Below are 21,434 nucleotides of genomic sequence, written 5' to 3' on the forward strand. Positions count from 1 at the left end.
TTCGTCTCCTCCATTGTTGGGCAACAGTCTATCTCATCGAAACGGTCTTAACCGAAACTCCCTACGCGCCGAACGGCTTCTAAACTTTTCCAAACGTTTTGACATTTTGTCACATTCAGTCGAGAGGAAGTGGATTTCACTTGTCGACAGGCGAGCGCAACTGACGGAAGCCTTTAAGGTGAGGGAAACTTTTGAGGCGAAGAATTCCATACTTCCCATTCCTCCATTTTGAACTTTTAAACTCCAGTTAAATCTAAGCGATTGTTATCCTAGAATTAACGGCATATAAACTTCTCTCGCTGAGAATTATTAAATTGTATCTAAGTACACTCGATTCTGTTTATCAGCTTTTAACTTAAAAAGTTTTTTTTTTCTTAGCAGCAAGGCTGGAGAAAAAAGGCTAAGCTCGGGATTTGTTGTTGTTCAGCTAGCGTTAGCAGTAGCTGGGGTATGGAATGCTTGGGTGATGTTAGCAGGTATTAGCGTATGTACGTCAAGCTAAGCTGACTAAAAATGAAGAACTTGCTGAGGTTTGTTTTACTTCCCCATTGACGTGAAGCTGATCAGCTGTGTTATTTTCATACTCTAAATGGACCTATATTTAAACGGGTAAAAATAAAATAGTAATACTTTTGAGTTGCTTGGGGCAACAGGTGTTACCTGAGTAGCTTAAAGGAGCAGCACCTATTACGTTAGCAGCTGAGTTCAGTCGACACACATTCATGCGTGTCGACTAAAATGTAAGTTCGGTGTATTTTGGTAACTGTTCTATCATTCAACATTTCTGGATTTCCAACTCATATTTGTTGGTATGGGCCCAGTTTTAGTTTCGTTTTTTTCACTTGGGAAGACTTTACCTTACGAGGTTAAATGCCCCACCCAAGTGGATTGGGTAAACACATTTGAAGTTCAGCTCCTCCTGCGTTTTGGAATCACATGAGGAGGAAATGGCCCACGTAGAAAAAAAGAGAAAAAAAAGACAATTGCAGTTGTTTTTGGGAGGGAGAAATGTGCATTTCAGAGAGTTCGTGTGTACAGGTTTACTTACATCAGTGCTTTTATTTTTTTGTCTGTTGTGATGGAAATACAAAATTGGAAGTAATTTTTAACATGTAGAAATGTATCAGCTAAAACAGATTTTTTATTCAAACTTCACAAGGTCAACAGTGTTGCACTTATAATCAACTGAAATGCAAATTTGGGTTAATAATTCATATCAGAGCCTAGGAAATGCAATCTTAAATATTGCATTAACATAGTTTTTTTCCCCCACTAAAGGATGTCCAGCAAACAAGACCTAGGTTAGCGTTTCTCAATTCTGCTTCTCAGGGACCACTGCCCTTCTGCCACACACCTGGCCTGAATAAATGGCTGATTAACAGGCTTTTGCAACACTTGATTGGATGCAGGAGTTACAGCTATTGTTTGAATCGGGTGTGCTGGAACAGAAATGCATCTAAAACATGCAGGGCAGTGGTCCCTGACTACCAGGATTGAGAAACACTGGCCTGTTAGATTCTAAAATAACTGGGTTGATTCTTCCAAAAACATAGAGCCATTCCTTTGTGTTTCCACTAAGATCACACCCTGTCTCTAGTACCAACAATCGATGCTAGGCCCTAGATGGCTGTTGGGTCTGAAGAATGTCCCCCTTTTGGCCAAAAGGGGCTAAAGGAGGGCAGGCTCATTAAGAACTGCATCCAATCAAAATGTTGTGAGCACTATGTTTAAAACTTCCAGGTTTTGTTTCTAGAGCTGTAAAATATAAAAAATCAGTAACAGCACTTTGAGAATAAAATGTGAGATCGGCACCAGAATAACATCAGGTGATCATCTCTTACCTTCCTGTAGTTTTGTTTTGAAATCATCAGATGCAGAGTTTAAGTAGGTCAATGTGCTGCTTACAACTGTGCTCACAACTCATGTTTTTTTCCCTCTGAATCCATAAATATTATTTCCGACTCGGTTCTTAAACACTGTCTTAATATCACCGGGCGATGTTTTTAAATCTTATTCTAAAGCCACACTAACTCCTGCTGGAGCTCTGGCAGAAATATATCATCAGTGCTCCTCCATCCACCCACCCCAATAATCTCTCATTATGTTTTTTGTATTATTGGCTCTTTTGTTGATAATCTAGGTTATGAGCTAGTGATGACTTTGTTCTCGCATTACAGCTGACCAACTTTTTAGTTTCACTTCTAGCCTTTGGGGGTTGCTGATTGCCCTTGATTGCCCCATGTTTGATAGTTAATCAATAGAGTTGCAGTGGGTGTCTGAAAAGAAAAATTGAAATTGGGCCACAGTGTTATTGTGTGTATCCGTTGACTGCCCTTCTCTAAGGGAAGGGTGTTTACTCTATAAAGGACCTTTTTAGTATTTTGAACATTTTCAGATAAACTCACTGAGTATCATGAAAGGATGTTCACAATAGGAAACTAGTGTTTAAAAAATCTTTATTTTTAACAGCTCAGCACACATCTAAATTCTGTCACTGACAAAATGTGGGTTTTTCAAGTCAGACTGGCTTTAACCCTTTGGATCAGGAAAGATCATCAGACCCTTTGGATCTGATGATCAGGAATATTCAATTATGTTTGCATTTATAATTGATCAATATGGATACCATAATTGATGGTAACCATATAACATCAATCCCATGTTGATTGTGTTTACTTAGCTTATGTACATTGCTTAAAAAATATTCTGGTGGGGGAAAAAAAATCAGTCTAGAAAAATGAGACATTTAGCCAGTGTCATTTATAGACTGCATTTTTTAATTACTTGATACAAATGTATTTTTACTGTTGCTTTGGCTAACAGACATACATTTGCCAACATTAATCTGGAGTTTAATTAGCATTAGCAATTTCAAGTACAAAGTTAATCAACATGCCATTGTAAGTACATGTTCATAACGCTGCTTTTACTTGTATTTATGCTCTTGCATTTAACATTAAACTCATATTGTGCGAATAATAATGGCATGGCATCGATGATTATTTCCATAAACTGTCTTTTACTGTGTAGCTCTGCTAGGATCAGTGTTGATCTGATGTGTGGCCACTTTTCTCATGTAATCCTCCCATATCTGTTTGCATTCTTGCTGCGAGCCGTTGAAGATCACTTATGCAACCTTTCTGCGTTGGGAAAGAGGAAAAAAAAGCTCAGCATTTCAAACTGAGATTAAATGCTTCTTTTAAAGTTGCAGCAGGAGGCGGATGTAGCTTGACTGTGGAAGGGGAATCTAGCATTTCATCATCAGTGGCTTTACAATACAGGGTTGAAGTTGGACAAAACAAAACTATGCTCTATAGCAGACTTTGTCAACCCCATATGTTAAAAAAAAGAGTTGGAGAAAGCATTTGCCTTCTGAAAATTAAAAATGTTTTCTACGTTTTTTTTTTTGTCTGGTGAAGACGGGTTTGATATAGTTTAAATTATTATATATTTTTTTAACTAAGTACTGCTGTCATTGTCTATATTTCTCTGACCCTGCTCTTAAATCAGTTTTTTGTGTTGCTTTTTTATTTTACCTTTTTTCATAAATTTTTTTCACCTTTGTTTTTAGACCAAAACTTTATTTTGTAATGTGTTGAATAACTTTTTTTTTTTTTTTTAATTATTTGTCTTTTAGTACCAGACAATATGACTAGCATCAACACACCTAACATCAACTTCAAATGGGACCCAAAGAGCCTGGAGATTCGTACTCTGGCAGTGGAGAGGCTACTGGAGCCCCTTGTTACCCAGGTAATGGAAACTCATATTAAATGTTCTAATTCAAGTTTATGAAACAAAATTGCAAATCCTAGAAATAAATATTCAATATTAGCTTCTTTGTCAATATTTTCTCAAATGACAAAAAAAGAATATTAAAATGGTTGGATTCTGCCTTCTTTAAAATAAATGCAGCATTATCATGGGCAATATAATGGATCATATATTCTGTCAAATACATATCTGATATGCATTTGTTTGAATTTCTGCAAAGGTCACCACTTTGGTCAACTCAAGCAACAAAGGCCCCTCTAACAAGAAGAAGGGGCGCTCTAAGAAGGCTCATGTTCTGGCTGCGTCAGTCGAGTCTGCTACCCAGAACTTCCTAGAAAAGGGAGAAAAGATCGCAAAGGAAAGTCAATTCCTTAAGGATGAACTCACTGCTGCAGTGGAGGATGTCCGCAAGCAAGGTACATTTACGAAAAAAAAACACACTTAAAAGACGCACGCCACAGTATTTGGTATGAAGTGCCTCCCTAGAAAGGATAGACGATAAATATTTCATAAGTTGTATGGATATCGCTTTCCTAAGAGAAGACCTTGAAATAATATTTTGTTATGGTTTTTATTTTTTATGTTGGTTTGCAACTGGCCCATAAAAGCTTCATTAAGCATACATTGTTTCTTGTAATCTTTAGGTTGATAATATAATTGTACTTTATATTGTCTATTAACGCTGCTGATAAAAAAGTGAAGACTTAAGCTTTCAAAATAAATGGAAAGAACAAAATAAAAATGCAATTTACCTTATTTAATATCTCTGCGGAAAATGGCTAAAGGGATTTAGATTTAACTTATTTTTTTTAAATGTGTTTTTCTTTTCATGGTTTATGCAGCTGATTGTCTGAAAATTAAAGTTTCCAGGGATTTTATTACTGATCTTATCTGACACAAATCAACCTAATGGTGAAGAACCCAAAATATTTTCATCTACTTAGTTGAAATCCTAGCTTAAGCCTGATGACGATGTTTTGATAATTTGTCTAGTAACTTATTCTGGCGGAATTCTAGTCAGATGTGTGAAAACAAAAAATGTTTCTACTGCTTCAGAAACTCTTTTACATGCAAATGTTACAATTTAATGACTGTTTTGTCACCCTGTCTCAGCTGTATGATCAGTTCACATGATAATGTGAGGTAATGCAGCCAACAGTCTCTGTCACTGAATTATTGTAAAGAGTAAAAACCCTTTTTGGGAGAGCTAAATTCTGTTGTTCAAAATAATCTCCTCATAACCTTTTAACAGCATGTCACTTCAAACATCCTGTACTATCCTTTTAAAAGAAACATTCACTGAAAATGCGTCTTGAACACGTAAACTACATTTCTGGGATATCAGCAAGAAAAAAAGCAGCCAACAGTCTGTCACTGAATTATTGCAAAGAGTAAAAACCCTTCTACTGAGAGCTAAATTCTGTTGTTCAACATAATGTCTGTGGTTTATAGTAGTTTAGCAAGTCATGGATGGAAAACAGACAGATTTGATCAAACTGGTAGCGCAAATTGTGGCTGAATAGCTCGCTGATGGTGCAGCAGACATGCAATCGCTTGCAGTACAATACCAGTTATTTAGAGTTAAGCTTAGTTAAGGACTCACAACTGACTGTTAAAAAAATTATTGGTGTTACTATCAAATCTTGGGATTACTAAATGTTTCAGTTTGTATCTTAACACGTTAACACAAACACTGACAATATTTTCAGACATTACTAAGCCCTAATTTTACCCACACCGAGTGTGCTTGGGAGCAGAAGTGTGTGTTTTAATTTTGCATGAGATGAAAGATCAAGAATTGTTTTTTTTACCTGTCAGTTTTAACAAACTGTGATGATCGTCCTGTCAAATTTGTCACACTTGGAACCGTTTGCCGTCTGGAGGTGGATTGTGGTAAAGATTTTCCTGCCCATCTGCTTTAAAAGTTTCTTCTTTGTTGGATTGAGGAATAGAACTGACGCTGTTCTATCCACCGCTGTTTCTGCTTTTTAATTAAAATGCCTCCCTTTTAGCTGTTGCCACAGAGATCAGAGTAGTGTGGGGCATGAAATGATAAAGGAACATGGTTTCCAGCTGCCTCTGACTGTAGATTTATTTAAATGTTTGTATCCTCCTGTGTGGGTAGGAGTCCACCCACTCGGCTTCTACTTCCAATTTAATTTCTCGTCTCCAGACAGAAGTCGACCATCAGCTCAGCAGCCAGTGAAATAAAAATTCTTCTTGTGACGCTACTTTCCGTCATCTTAGAAGCACACAAGCCAGTCTCACTTGCAGTTCTAACCGAACATCTGAACCTTTCAAACCAGAGAGCTTCCGCTTGAGGGTGGGCTGTTATTACCATGTGACATGACATCTGTGTCACACTGTCTTTTCCTCCCAGATCTCCTCTACTCAGGTTCTGCTCTGTGTTGTGGGGCAGTGGACGACATGTCGCTGAAAGCATGTGCAGCACTCGGTGCCCAGGAATGTTAGTGTAGTTTGGGTGAGCTGTCACTGGGCTGGAATTCACTGCCTGTTGTTTGCTGGTGCCTAGGTCTGGCTGTCAGCTATGCCACGCTGCTCAGTGGAGCGTGTTTAGACTGATAATACGGCCATTGACTAGGGTAACACCACCTTGGATTCAGGAAGCACTTTCCTACCCAACTGTAGCCCAGCAGCTGTTTAAATCTGGATTATGATTGATAATGGGCTATTGGATGACTATTAAACGTTTCAAAATAGGTGTTGGAAAAAAGTGGTTTTTCCCTTAAGCAGTTTGATATTTTACACTATTTTCATTTTAGCATTCATGTTACATCTATGTAAAGCATGTGATGCACACATCTTTCACCATGGAAGACTTTCTTTACTCAGCTGTTTCTCCCTACATGTGTCCTTGCTCTCTCCCTCTTGCCCTTCCCACCTGTCTCTTTGCTGTCCTTCTACTTGAGAGGCTTATTGTGTGACTTACATTTTAATCATTTCATCATGCACACAGTGGGCTGCAGATGAGCGTTAGATAGATGGAAGTTTATTAAAGAAGCACAGATCACTATCTCCCTTCCAAAAATGGCCTTATTGATTTTTCTCCGTGGGGGGCTGGGGAAAAACAGCCTAAGGAGGCTGACTCTGCTTGAGGTCTGTGTTGGCGGTCATTTGCACAAACTGTTACGGGTTTGAGGTGTCGGAGTAAAGTGGATGATCTGCATGTGCTAGTAGTCGAAGTCTGCTTTTTACATATTTTAGTTTGATAGAACTCTTTGTATACAGCTTAAAACCCAAGGATGATGTAATAAGGGCTGAAACAATCAATTATTGAAATAACTAATTTAGCAATTGATAAATCGTTAACTCTAGCATTCAGACTCTAAGACATGACATTCGCTGAAAGAACAAAGTTTATATTCTTTGTATAATTTTGGCTTAATATTAGCACTAAGATGAAAAACCTTCTTTGTCTGTAAATATTTTCAACCCAGAACTCCTTAAGTGGTAGTTTTAACTTCGCCCAGTACAAATTCTGTGTAAAAGGGAGGGGTGGAATCCTACTTATCTCATATTGCTACTCAATTATTAAATCAATTGTCAACAAATCAGTCCTACACTGTATTAATGTTAAGTCAAGCATAAAGAGCTGAGCTTTTTACATGTTGATGTTGGATGTATTTTTTTTAGCTGCACTTGCATCCTCTGCCACAGATGTTCAAGTGTTCACTTGGTATTGGTTTGAACACCATCGTTAAAACTGATTCAGATTTGTCATCAATTTTGCAAAAAATAAGTTCAAACTTTTTTTTAAATTTATTTTGGTTTACTTTTGTTGAATCGTCTGTTGCAATTTTTGTAGTGTAGCATTATATAGTCCGCCTCAACAAAGTGTTTGGTTGAATGACTTTGACTGTGGTTGACAGCTCTAAACAGTCTAAAGTGACTTTGACTGTTAGTTTTAGTTTAGGTTTTAGTTAGAGATCATTTTATCTGTACCAACAGAACATCTATGAACACAAATCCCACATCCATAAAGCATGATGAAACGGCTGTCGGGGAAAAGAAAAGACGGAAGCAGCGGAAACTACACCTGGAAAATACAGTGTGAAGCAGTAATAAAAACACTTATATATTGGTGCAGAGGGACGGAGAAGAAGCTAAAGCAACACTAACTGGATATTAGAAAAACCCAATGATCCACAGAGATGAAATGAAAGGCCCTTTTGATTTTATGTGCACTGCATACAAATGTTGCAGTAGTAGTTTAGCTGGAAAGTTTACAGACTGGTGAAGAGGCTGTTTGAGCTAAAGCCCCTGGTAGAGCTTTTTAGTACGGCAGGCATCTAATGTAAACAGGAATCAGGACAGCAATGGGGGCGGGCAACACAATGGAATAAAAAGCAGGGTCAACTGGATAAGCTGGAGATAATGAGATCCATAGAGATTATCGGAACATATCACCACCGTAGTTGGGCTACAAGCCCATATTTGTGTCCCCTGCTCAGAATGGATAATATGATAATACTTTAGGCTAATTATTATTTTTTTTAAACAGCCTTATAGGGAACATGCTTGTTTAGTAACCTTACCACATTTGGAACCTTCTATTGATGCTATTTCAGGATAAGACATTAATTATGTGCATCTTTAGTTTAAAAAAAAGTCACAATAACAATATATTGGACTCAAAATACCCTCATTTACATCCAGTAATTGTACAGCATCAACCTCCTGGCTAGGAAGACAGTAATAGTGTATACTTACAACCTTTTTCTTTTAGAAAGGCTTAAGAATATTAAAATTCCATTGGATTCAGTCCAAATGCTCAAATGAATCAGTGAATTTTGAACTTGATATACTGTTTTTTGATGTGTGAGCACACTGTAACCAAGTGCTGCCAGGTTGTGGTAACAATCCTCTTTGGTGTGAAATTTGCTACTTGAGGTAAAAACTCAAAGTTTGCTTTTTTTCCAGGAACAGTGAGGTGTTTGAGAATGAATTTAGAAAGAATCACAAAGGTAGTAGACATTTGGAAAGAATTCTTTCTAGGACATACTGAAACATGCAAGTTGTTTATTTATTTAAGAGGATGAGACAGATGACATGAAATCAGAATGACTGAGCATGGTGAAGTTGATCATTTTTAATTTAATTTCCTCTTGAGGTTTCAACCTCAAATATTCACTTATATGTAAATGACCCTGATTGTGTCAAAATGTTTAAATACCTATGTTACAGTGTGGGCCCAAGAACCTTTTTATCCAGCTTTTAAAAGCTAATTTCTGACGTTTTCTAGAAATGTGTCTCAAAGTACCAGTAACTTCTCTGGCCTTGGCAACAAAGCTTTACAATTGACAGGCTGAGATGGGACTTCTTCAGCTTTGATTAGGGGAATAATGAAATGAAATAAATGGTTGACAGATGTTGCAGGTTCAGTTTAGACTACTCATGGGTTTACTGGTATTCAGTCTGTTTTGGTCTGCAGGTTTCTTACTGGCTTGGCAACCTGTAAAACTGGTAGGAGTAACAGAAGTATGGTAACTACTTTAAACTTTTATACATTTAATTTGGAATGAATTTATTTTTTATAGATTGCTTAACATTTTCTTTCCTCACTAAATATAAAGAAGAAAAATGTGAACACTTCATGAGTTTGAAAATTAGATTCTGAAATCTTATGTGAAGGTTCCTGTAGCACAGCAGGTTTTTTTTTCTAGATATTTCTGAGGTCTTTGTTTTGAACTGGCTTTAATTGAGAGCCAGTTGACTGTCTTTAACATATAGTATCAGACTGACCTTATTGCTTCCTGCTGTTGCTCTAAGCTGGTCATGTAATATCTGAAGGTTTATGATTGTGCCCAGGTTGATGATTCACAATACCCAGTGTCCTTCCTTGGTAATCAGCAACAAAATAGACATCATTATTATCTGTCACTTAAAAGTTTAAGTTGCCATAGCTACACCGCACCTCACATACCTTCCCCCTCATTTTGTAAAAAAAAAAAAAAAGATAAAGCACTCATAAGGTATATAGCCTCACTGTTATTCCTCTCAATGCTTCCGGTGAAGCTGTCATCCATGTTTTTATGTCTACTGGCTGACTGCCATTCATGATGCTGATGAGTGTCACCCAGAAAATGATGTACGAGCTGCAGGACTCCCGATGTGTTGGTTCAAAGAGAGGTCGCATTTTTAAAAATAAGACTCGTGTGTGACTCAGGACACACTTCTAAACTAGAAAATAAATCACTCTTGCATGTTTGTTTTTTCCTCTTTCCATGTGATTGAGTTGCATGCTCTCCAAAGCAAAAGGAAGAAAAACAAAATAGTGCAGAGTTACTTTTTGACATTATTCTAATATGCCGAATGACAACTAACGTTTGACTATCAAAAGTTCAGTCTAGGTTTAATTCAACTACGGCGAAACCTTATGATTTGAAATTCTGTATTTAGTTTGTGTATAACACTGCAATATTTAAGTTAAAGGGTAGAAAGACTGTCTATGAGCCAGAAAATCTAAATGTAAAGATGAGATTTAACTTTCATTTAAATTAAGTAAGCTAAATAGAAGTTGGCTAATTAAGTTAGTAGTAGAATAGCCTAAATTATCATGTAGATTTTACATGCAAGTCAAAAAAAATGAATGTGGTGATATTCACTATAACCTTGAGAAGAAATTTTGTTTTTATTTTCTTATTATAATTTGATAATTTTCCTTCTCATTCAGTACACACATTGACCCAGAAGAGTAACTTATCAAGACGATAAAAAGATAAGCAGAGAGGAAATGCAACAGAACTTTGTATTTGTCTGCTGTCTACAGCACACTACTCGTGCAAGAAAATTATTCATGTTTTATTTTTGCTGCTTCCTCCAGTTCATCCAAGTCTGTTTAGCATTACAGAAAAAATAAACAAGATAAATACCTGTCTCTTTTGTCTGTGGAAAACGCCGGTGTTGTTGTAAGGTCTTTTCATAGAATAAGTTTGCCTGTCGCTTTCGCTGAAGTAAAGGACGGATTTACTGTCTTGTTCATGATTTGAGGCTACAAAGGCAATTTGTGTGCCAAGTCAACTGTGAAGTCCCATCCAATATGAGCCAATGAACAATGCTGGAAAAACCAGACAGTGAGCCATTGTTGTGGTTTTGACCTCCATTTTTCTTTTTTGTCTGTGAGCATGTCCATTGGGAAGTAGGAACACTGTGTGATACATGCTGACCCCAGATGAGCAGGAAAGATGCGTCAGACGACTGCTGCTCCTGCACACTCCCGTATTGCTAATAATGACTTTTGACGCAGTAAACATGTTGTGGAGAATGGACTGTGACTGATTTCAAACATGTATCATCTGTAGATTATCACTGCTACCAATACTGAGGACAATAAAAGTTGTTACACTCATTTCTTTCAGCTTTTTTGTAACAAAATGAATGCCTTTTTATATTCTGTTCTGGTAGTCTTTTGAGTTTGTACTGGAATTTAAAGAAACACTTCACTTTACACAAAAAAAGTATGAAACTGATATTTTTTTTGCCTTTTTTTGTTTCACTCAGGTGAATCAATGCGACAGGCCTCTGGGGAATTTGCAGAAGATCCCTGCTCTTCTGTGAAGAGGGGCAATATGGTCCGCGCTGCCCGGGCCCTTCTTTCCGCTGTCACACATCTGTTGGTTCTGGCAGACATGTCGGATGTCTATAAACTCCTGGTGCAACTCAAACTGGTATGATCATTTGACATGCTTCTTTTTTTAACTCAAGTAAAATGTTTAAAACTCACCAGTTTTAGCCAGTAAAGAATTTGTCAATTTTTTAAGTTGCTGTTGACATTGTGGCAAATGCCACTCACTCTCCACTGTATGGATTGCAGCTTGGTATCTTTTCCGCTGTTGAGCTGTATCGCAGGTTTGTATTATGTGTTTATTGTGAGCCTGGTATAAATGTTCATGCAGCAGCTCTCCTCCTGGTGGTGTTGAAGTGTTCTGACCCCCCAGGAGAGCAAAATGAGGATTATGGTCGCTGGCCGGGGTCCGACACGGTGGTGTAGCGCATGCTGCCACAGAAAAGGACCAAAATGTCATCTGAATACAGAGGATGGGCATCCTGAGAAGTCTGCAGCCCACATGTACCGCCACTGTGGTGTTTCTAAATCCTGATCAAAATGAACAGAATATGTGTGTATATATATATATATATATATATATATATATATGACATACTTGTAGCATTTATCTTATGGCTCTGTAAATAAAATCCAGGCAGTTAGCTCTGCTTCTCAATGTGACTTTCAATTGAAATTGCTGCTTTTCTTAACTAGTGACTCAACTAATGTGAAAAAAATATCACATGGGTTTCTGAAGAAATATGCACCGACCTTACCTGTGGTTATGCCAATTCATAAACACAACTTCATATTCTATACAAAATTGGCTTTCCTGTGGACTAGCAGTCAGATAAAACTTTGTTTAAAAGGTGCAAATGCTGTGAAATCTATTATCTCTATTTCCCGTTAAGGCCCTGTCTGCAATAACATTGACATGTAAAAAAACAACAACAAAAAAACATTTCTGATGCGCTTGTTTAATGCAAGTTCAATAAATTGTATTTCTGAGATAGAATGATAAACTGTCAAAAAAGGGTGTGGGGGGTGATTTTTACGTCTTTGCCCTACTTATATTTTGTCTTGAATTGTGATATTGTTGATGCTGATGCTGTTGCCTCCTCCTGGTGTTTTTGGTTGGACTCTCAAGAACCATGAAGATGCTGAAATCTGGAGTATTGCTCCCCTGGTGTAAAATAAGATGCCATAACCCAAAAAGCCAATCCAAACTTGACTTTCCTATGGGTTTTCATACTTCATACACCACTGGTGTGCTATGATTCTATTGCTCTAATAACACACCATATTTAATACTTCAACACAGAAAAGTACTACTTGGAATTTCAATAATTTTTACACATATTGGGGACTTGAGTGTTTCCCTGGTTTAGGTTGTAATCCCTGTTTTAGAACTAAAAGGTACCTCAAAGTTTCCATTGGAATTTTATTATCATTGAAATGTACCTTTGAACAATTGTGGCATTTTGACAATGAGATGTATATTATTTATGTTTAAGATGTCTTCCATAGTTTCAATACACCCTGTTGCTGTTTGGAACTTCAGTTTTTTCAATTTTGTCTCAGGTGGAGGACAATCTGTTGAAAGTGCGGAACGCAGGAACAGAGCAGGAGCTGGGGATCCAGTATAAGGCCTTGAAACCAGAGGTGGACAAGTTGAACATGATGGCTGCCAAGAGACAGCAGGTAATGTAAAGTAGCCAAGAGTTGGATTGAACTGAAAAGCCTGGATTTCATTTTATTTGCTTGGCATGTACCTAGATGGTACATGCCAACCAGACTTGTAACTATACAAGGTTGGGAACTTGCCTATTTAATGATGATTACAATATACACAAGTGGTACCTTATTAAGTGAAAAGAGGGACGTATTCAGTTTTAATCCTGTTCTCATTACTTGTTCCAGAAAAGCTAATGCAATTTAAATTCACCTAATTTGAATTAATATGATGCATTGTTCAACATTGTGTTAACATGAATTAATCATCTTAAATATTCTTCAATTCTAAATATATGCTTTTGCAAATGTAAAATCCATGTATTTCTAAAGTAAGTGCAAATGGATCAAAGTCACATTTTGTAAAAAGGAGATTTTATGTGAACAATTTTTAATGGAAGGGGAGGCTATACAAAGTAATCAAGCTTAGCTGTGGTTGGTAGTTAAGGGGTGATAACCTAAGAGTTCATACTCGTGGTGAGACCCTCATTTTTAATGTTCAGGCTCTTTATTTGCTCAATATTAATCAGGTGCCTCATTTTCCTATGACTATAGAATCTCACTAAAATCTGAATAGCAATGCATTAAATTGCAAAGGGACTTTATAATGGCCTGATTATGACTATTGTATTACCAGAGGGAGCAGAAATAAATCTGGGTTATTTCTAACAACTCTTTGTGTCTCCATCAGGGCATGACAGGCCCATTTTAGATTGAAAGTCCATCATCCCTGTAAGCATTCCAGCTTTCGCTTTAACCCCTGTTTCATCCCTTTTCATTTCACCCTCCTAGGAGCTAAAGGACGTCCATCACAAGGACCAAATGGCTGCAGCACGGGGGGTGCTGCAAAGGAATGTCCCTATGCTGTACACGGCATCCTGCGCCTGCCTGCAGCATCCTGACGTGGCAGCCTACAAGGCCAACCGTGACCTGATCTACAAGCAGCTGCAGCAGGCCGTTTCTGGAATCTCCAATGCTGCCCAGGCAACTTCCACAGAAGACTCAGCCCTGGCCCAGCCTGGAGGGGCCGGAGAGCTCGCTTATGCTCTCAACAATTTTGATGTAAGTCAAATGAGTGATTTACACGTCACAGCCTGTTTGCCGAGGAAGTGTGTGCGCAGCTGTTAATCAAAGCACATCATCCATACCTTTCTAAATTCACATTTTAAAAAGCGGATTATAAGTTTTAGATTTAGCAATTTTAAAGCAGAAACTTCACTGAATCATGAAGTGACCAAAAACCCTAAGGGGTTTGAACTTGAGGTGGAAATTAGGACAGGAAGAGCAGACAATGTGGAACATGGCTGTGGGGTAAAGTGAGTCTGCTCTTGAGTCACTACTGCTTCATTTTTTAAATTTACTTCAGTTTCAAATCAATTAGATTTATACTGCCATGAGTTTCATAAATTAAACTATACTTATGACAAAATAACATAACTTGGTATATACATGAATAAAACCCTTCTCTTTCCCCTGCTTATTCAGGACTTTGTATACGATGTGTGTGGATATAAACTCAATTATGGAGACTTTTTATTACTTTTACAAGATATCCTAGATATAAAATTACAGAAACAAATTTAATAGGTGTACTAAACACCCGACCCACTACTCATAATATTGACATGAAACAAAACATCAAGATAACTGATGGCTTAAAAATAGAGCTAATCAACCCAATGCTGCCTAGGGAGATAAATACAAAGATGATTAGATTTTCTATGGCACTAACCTCTCTGACATGCAATGCATAATATTATTTACAGAAGGTGTGTTCAATTGAACTCCAAAGACATTCTGCAGGCCTACAGTAACGCAGCTCTGTAGAAGCATGTGTTTTCATCATCTTCTTTTGTGCCAATTTCAATAACTGAGCCAGTACTATTCAAATATTTAGTCATTTGACAAGCAGCATTGTCTATTGTATTCTGTTGGTATTTTGATGTAGTGCATTCATAGCTGTATGTACTATATTTATTTGCACAATGAAACTGATTTTTTTTTTCCTTTTGGTGCATGGATGAAGGAAAAAACTTGTCCCTTTTATTTTGTAATGCAACAGAAGTGTAATAGATACAAGATTAACACCCTTTACAAAAAACCTATAGAGCAATAACAAACAGGAACATGTTCTTTCACCTCTACATTTAATGCTTTTATCAAAGCACTCTGGTTGATTTGACATGCTGATGGTGATTTTAGGCTACTTAGATTTTTCTAAAACATCTGTATTATGCAAGGATAAAACAAAAAACATTGTTTTAAAATATTATTCCATTTCTCCCATCATTGATCAGCAGCCAAGGAGCTGAAAACATTTTAACAAACAGCTGGTTGCACCTCTGCGCTTTCTAACTTCATTTCAGTGACTGTTCTCACTGATAGTGACAACAGTCAACTTGAACTTTTTCACTCAGCAGCTGCTTCTACACTAAAGGTGTTGTGTGCAGCCTGGCAGCCATTTAGGTTTGCTGCGTTCACTAATCAGATTGATCATATTTTTTCATCCAACAGATTCACCAGTCAAAGCCACTAAAGTTGATAATTGTGTTGATCACCTGCTGATTTTTCTTTGCATCTCTAATTAAATGTGGGAGGAAAGAGAACTTAGTGTGTGGAGAAGTTCTCTTACCAAATAGGTGTGATTTAATTTTGGACAGTTTTTGGAAATCAGTAGGCGGATTAACAGCACTAACAGCAAAACTTTGTTCAAATTACAATTTGTTCGCAAAGTTTTCCTCCTCTTACTTTTCATGTTTATTTATTTAAGTCTGGGGATCTTAACTACATTCTTTAAAATTCTTAATTGTTGTAACTGCAGGTTACTAAAAATAAATGTGCTAGGTTGGTTGTACCACAGCAGATAACAGAAAGCCTCTTATCCCCAAAAAACTCGCATCTGCTTTTTGTCTGAAAATCACCTCTCTAAAGTCTACTTTCAAGTGCTAGTCAAAATTAGTAAATGAGTCAACCTCTGACTCTCTCTCTCTCCCTCTGTTTTCTCCTCCATGTCTCTCCCTTTGCCTGTTGCCATGGTGATATGACACGCAAGCATAGGAGGTCAGATGGGAATGAATGGAGGGAGCTGGAGGTGCCTGCGATGAAGGGCGATCTGCCTAAATAAACTACAATTATAATAACTAAGCAGTTTAAATATTTTGTCGCAACAAAGCATCTGAAAAGCAGGGTCCAGATATTGAGGCCTTTTTTTCTTTAGTGCCACTAACCTGAAAAACATTAGAGCCACAGCTAGAATCTGTCTAATGCTTTTGGAATGCATCAACAGCAGAACTACTTGTAGCTGTTAACAGGCTTGCCCTACAAAGTCGAACCTAATTAGAGTCGTCTTGTGCTGCTGAAATAAAAGAAACAAGACAAGGTTATACTGGTGTCTCATTACGCAAATGGAAACATATCTGTGAATTTTATTAACTCTTAAGTGTTTTACTGATGCATATGAACCTACCCATGGGCCGGTACGTGATTTTTAAAGGTATTGCAACCTTTAACAGAAATGCCATAATATTAATCTGTTATGATATTAAGAAAACTATTGCATTGCTGGTAAAATGTCACATGTCAGTTATTTAGTATAGCTTCAGTATCTTTATTTAAAGCTTCTCTTATGTTGATGTAGAAATGCTAGCAAAGATGCAGAGAGAGTGAAAACTCTGGCATCAAACAGTGACTTTTACACACACACACACGCCCACCCCCACATACACAGCTGTCAGCTATTTTATGTGCTCATGACACAGACTTTTAAATCAGTTTCAGCTATTGATATGTTGAAGATCAAGGCTGAAAATTTAATTTATTCCCAAGTAGTCGGGTTGAATTTAATGTCCAAGTCGGCTTAAACATCAGTGGACTGGAAGACCATTTTAAGGCCTAAGAGGCACTGATGAAGATATTTTGCTAAAGTGACATTATCCAAGTTACCTGGGTTGCTCTCTTGTAGATTCCAAACCACGGGGGTGTTGCATCTCTTTTTTAAGACGGGAATATTTTCACTCAACCAAATAGCCATTTTTTTAAGCAACTGAAAAATGGAGGAAGATCAGTGATCCCAGGTGATAAAGTCATACATTGGCTGTAATGATGATGAAATACCTGTATCAGAGAAAGGACAACTAATCTCACTTGACCTTTATTCACACTCTATAGGTCCCTGAACAAAAACCTCATAAGAAATAAAGATATCCAACTCTAGACTTTTCCTAAAGAAGAAGGATCTTCTTTAGGAGCTTGTGAATCTGTAATTACTTTCAATTTTATCTCTGACATTCTTTACATGCATCCTTTTAATACAAGTGAACATGTTGAGTGAATTTTTTAATGTTGTCGACAAAAATACACACTAATCAAAACCGTGACCTTTACAAGAGGTCAGGAATATTAAACTGATGTTAGCAGGGGAGAATAATACTAACCCACATACAGATTTATTCTTGTCCTTGTTTTTCATTTTCAATACTTTTTTTCCCTTTACATCTTTAGCTGCAGGCAAAAGTCTGCTTTGTCCTGATTTTGAAGGTTTTTAGACAAGTATGCTCCTCGGTAATTAATAAAAAAACGATCCAACTCTGCTCTTTGTTTAGTTTCTCTTATTCCTTTTCAACAGAAACAAATCATTTTGGATCCTGTGGGCTTCAGCGAGGAACGCTTTCGTCCTTCGCTGGAGGAGCGCCTTGAGAGCATTATCAGTGGAGCTGCTCTCATGGCTGACTCTTCATGCACACGTGATGACCGCAGGGAGCGCATTGTGGCTGAATGCAATTCTGTGCGCCAGGCTCTGCAGGACCTCCTGTCTGAGTACATGGGGAATGTAAGTATCTTTATTTTCTAAATCGTCGTGAAACTGACAGGTCTTTAGCAGCTTGTTAAACTTTGACATCCAGATACTTTCTGCACTTTAGACCTATCACGAATGCAAAACGGATGCAAGAAAGAAAGGAAATCATACAAAGATCAAAGCAGTAAAGTATAGTTATTACAAAAGCATTTTTTTGAGAATTTTTAAAGTACTTTTACATATGGCAGATTTAAGTTTTCTTATCCTTTTCTTATAACCATGGGCCTTTGTTTTTCAATATTTCCAGTTTTTGTTCCTTTTTTTTTGTTTCTTATACTTTGTCATAGTTCTGAGAATTCCCATTTTATACCACTGGTTCACCTTTTATCAATCCACAGTCACATCCACTTTACTTTCAGATCCAATCCAATTAAATGAAATCAGAAGTTGATTTTAAAGCAACTTTTATTTTTGTCTACATTGAACTCTTACCCACAAGTTCAGTAGTACACTGTAACTAGAGAAATGAAGAAACGAATCTCATCAACACTGATGGTGAATGGACATGACAGTGATATGACTACTCATTTGGCCAGATGAAGAAAATGGTTTATAAGCATAATATGTTACTGCCTGTCATGTGCATTTAATGGCCTAATTTAGCCTCTGAGATCTATGGCATGTGACATGTGGTTAGCATAGTGAGAGAATGTGACTGGGTGCCTTATAGCAGTGACAGACTGTTGGATAACTTGGCTACGTTTGTCGGGTATTTGAAACATTGCAAGGCTTCATGACTATATGTTTACGTCTTTCATGCTATTCAATTGAATTTGATAATGTACACAGAGCCAGTAGAATGTTATGGCCATTTTACAAAGTAAATAAGACTGACAATGGCACCTGACCTGTTAGCAGGTTGGGTACATTGAGTAAAAAGGGAACATTTTGTCCTCCTAGTCAATGGGTTAAAAGCAAAATGGATAAATGTGATGTTGAGAAGGGTCAAAGTGGCCAGAGTGTTGCCCAAAACTGCAGCTCCTGTGGGTTTTATGGGTTTGCAGTGCTCTTTTTCTATCAAGCAATCCAGGTAAGGAACACTGGTGAACTGATGAGTCTTGGTGGCTAGCCATCAATGTATGTCAGGAGCAGTAGCTGACCTGTGAGGTCGTATCCAACAGAGGAGCTACTGTTGCTTTAATTGTTGAAGAAGTTAATGGCTGTGGCTCTTTGAACATCTACAAAGCAATAAAAAAAAGTTCAAGAATGGGTTGAAGCTCACAATATTACTGCATTTCAGCTACCTGAGCTAGATTTGAAGTCAAACCTGTCAGGTAACAGGGTTTTAGTTTAAAACTCTGAATTTCAACATTGCACTACCAATAAACTTTGTTTGAAATAGCTCTTACAGACATCATTTTAAGTGTTACTTTTAATAAACAAATGCCATTTTTAATTTGTTCAGTTTACAATTGCCGGTGCTACATGTAATGTGATTTTAGGCGCACTTTTACATGTGTTTCTTGTAATATAAACATATCCACCTCATCTTACTACTTTTGATGACAAATGTGCCATATTGACACATGAAGTCTGCTGTACAAGTCATAAATGGGGGTAGTCAGCGTTGCTCCACGTTTCCCTGTATGAAATCTGACTTCGGAGAGTGTTCTAGTTGATTTTTTCCAATTGAGAAGTAGGAACTAGAACACAGCATTAGTGTGAAGTGTTCACTTGGCATCCAAGTGGAACATGCTAACTAATTGGACTAATGGATTTGCTAACAGGTGCGAGGTGGAACCTCACAACTTGCAGGACTTAAATGATCTGCTAACATCTTGTGTCAAGACACACCAGACCACCTTCACAGGGTTAATAAGAGTCCAAGCCAATCGATCCATGTTGTTTGGCCAAGGTGAACCAAGATTTTATTTGAATATCTTTAAAATATATTTGTAAAGAAACTTGCTATTCGCTAAAGTTTTATATTATATAACGAGGAAAATATTGAATCTGTTGGGCAGTTCAATATTAGGAAAAATAGTAATACTTACCGATTGAATAGAAATGACAAATGATAATTTGAGGTGTAACAACAGCAACAGATGTAAGGGTTCACACATGGCTATTTGTGGTAAAAACATTATATATATATAATGTTCAAGACTAGATGAATGTAGTGACTAATTTGGTTGTGATGAGGTTACATTCTTTTCACATTTGGTGTATATTTTGAAATGTTTACCTCAGTGAACTTCAATTGCATCAGAAAAAGCTGTAGGAGTTTGTTCAAATATACCTACCAACACTTGGCTTCAGAAGTGGGAAATGCTTTTTTTTAAAAAAATTGTGCATAGTTTGGCTTGCCATCGATTGTAAAAAAGGTCAAGTGAAACAGTGTTGTTCATAATATAGGCAGGTATTGCCTCTCTAACCTGAAAATAGAAATTTCTTTCATAGATTTAAGCTACGTATTGCCAGTAGACAAAAGTAAATGGGCCACGTTTAGAAATGGTATTATTGGTGTTCCAGCTGGGTTTTTGAAGTCACCACCGACTCAGAAACACAAATAGAACACTGCCTCCTTTTTGGGTCCTTTTAGTGTATCAAATTCTCATTCAGTGAGGGTTTCAGACCTGCAAATGGAAAAATATTTAATTTCTTCTGCTCCAAGTAGAGAAATCCTGTCTCATCTTTATTTCCTTTTAACCTTAACTTCAAGCAGCATTCATGCTGCTTTCAGTGTACCTCGGAAGAGGGAATAAAGTTTTCTTCCTGTGACATGGCTTCATGGGTTGCATTGCATTGCGAATTGCTACCAGAAGTGTGAAAGAATTTTTCTTTAATCTATTTTTTCTAACACGCAAACAGGGAAATCTGATTTTTTTTCAGTGCTAATGAATCAATTCTGATTACTCATAGAAAAAATTAATGATTAATAGAGTAAACACGACTTTTTCTTAAAATTGCCTATAAAATCCTGTGCGCATACACATGCATACCCACGCGCACACACAATTAGCATCCATGTTTCAAAGAAGTTGCTAGAGAACCAAACGGATATCAAAGAACTGGCAAGTTTTCCCAACCTAATTTGTGCCTGTAAACTTTACTTTCTCTAAAAGGTTGCATGGATATGACTGCTACAATATCACCTCGGTGTGATTTTTGTCTCGTGAATTTGTCTGTATTATGCATTTGTATTCCTTGATGTGTCGAAGAAAAAATTAAATCTTTTGGTAAATATACATTTTATATATCCTGCAGAACGTAACATACTTCAGCTTGAGGTACCAAGAGAAAACCTTGTATTGTTGGCTGTAGAATGGTGATCTTCCATCAATCGGGACATTACTAGTTTTATCTTTTCTTTTCTTTTTTTTTTCCCCCCAAGTTGATGTACTGGCCAACTGATTAAATTTGACATTGGCCCTCAGTTTGTTTCTCGCCTCTAAATATCTTTGGGCAGAAGTGTCTGCTAAATAAGTGCGATGCTTTGGTGATGTAAACCTAATTAGCCATGCACAAATTGGCTTTCTGTGGCAGCCAATGTAAACAGAAATTGGA

General features: G+C 37.2%; 1 protein-coding gene across 1 annotated transcript in view; it reads left to right on the forward strand.

Moving 5' to 3' along the window:
• The first annotated feature begins 12 nt into the window (after positions 1-12).
• The window catches only part of ctnna1 (catenin (cadherin-associated protein), alpha 1), a 74,112-nt gene continuing 52,690 nt past the window's right edge, over positions 13-21,434 (forward strand). The window contains exons 1-7 of the mRNA XM_028008298.1: positions 13-178; positions 3,638-3,753; positions 3,995-4,190; positions 11,296-11,462; positions 12,923-13,042; positions 13,865-14,134; positions 17,697-17,900. Coding sequence (XP_027864099.1) covers positions 3,649-3,753; positions 3,995-4,190; positions 11,296-11,462; positions 12,923-13,042; positions 13,865-14,134; positions 17,697-17,900 — 1,062 coding nt within the window. The 5' untranslated portion in view covers positions 13-178; positions 3,638-3,648. The remainder of the gene's footprint in view (positions 179-3,637; positions 3,754-3,994; positions 4,191-11,295; positions 11,463-12,922; positions 13,043-13,864; positions 14,135-17,696; positions 17,901-21,434) is intronic.

Source organism: Xiphophorus couchianus, chromosome 23 (assembly GCF_001444195.1).
Source record: "Xiphophorus couchianus chromosome 23, X_couchianus-1.0, whole genome shotgun sequence".
Taxonomy (NCBI): domain Eukaryota; kingdom Metazoa; phylum Chordata; class Actinopteri; order Cyprinodontiformes; family Poeciliidae; genus Xiphophorus; species Xiphophorus couchianus.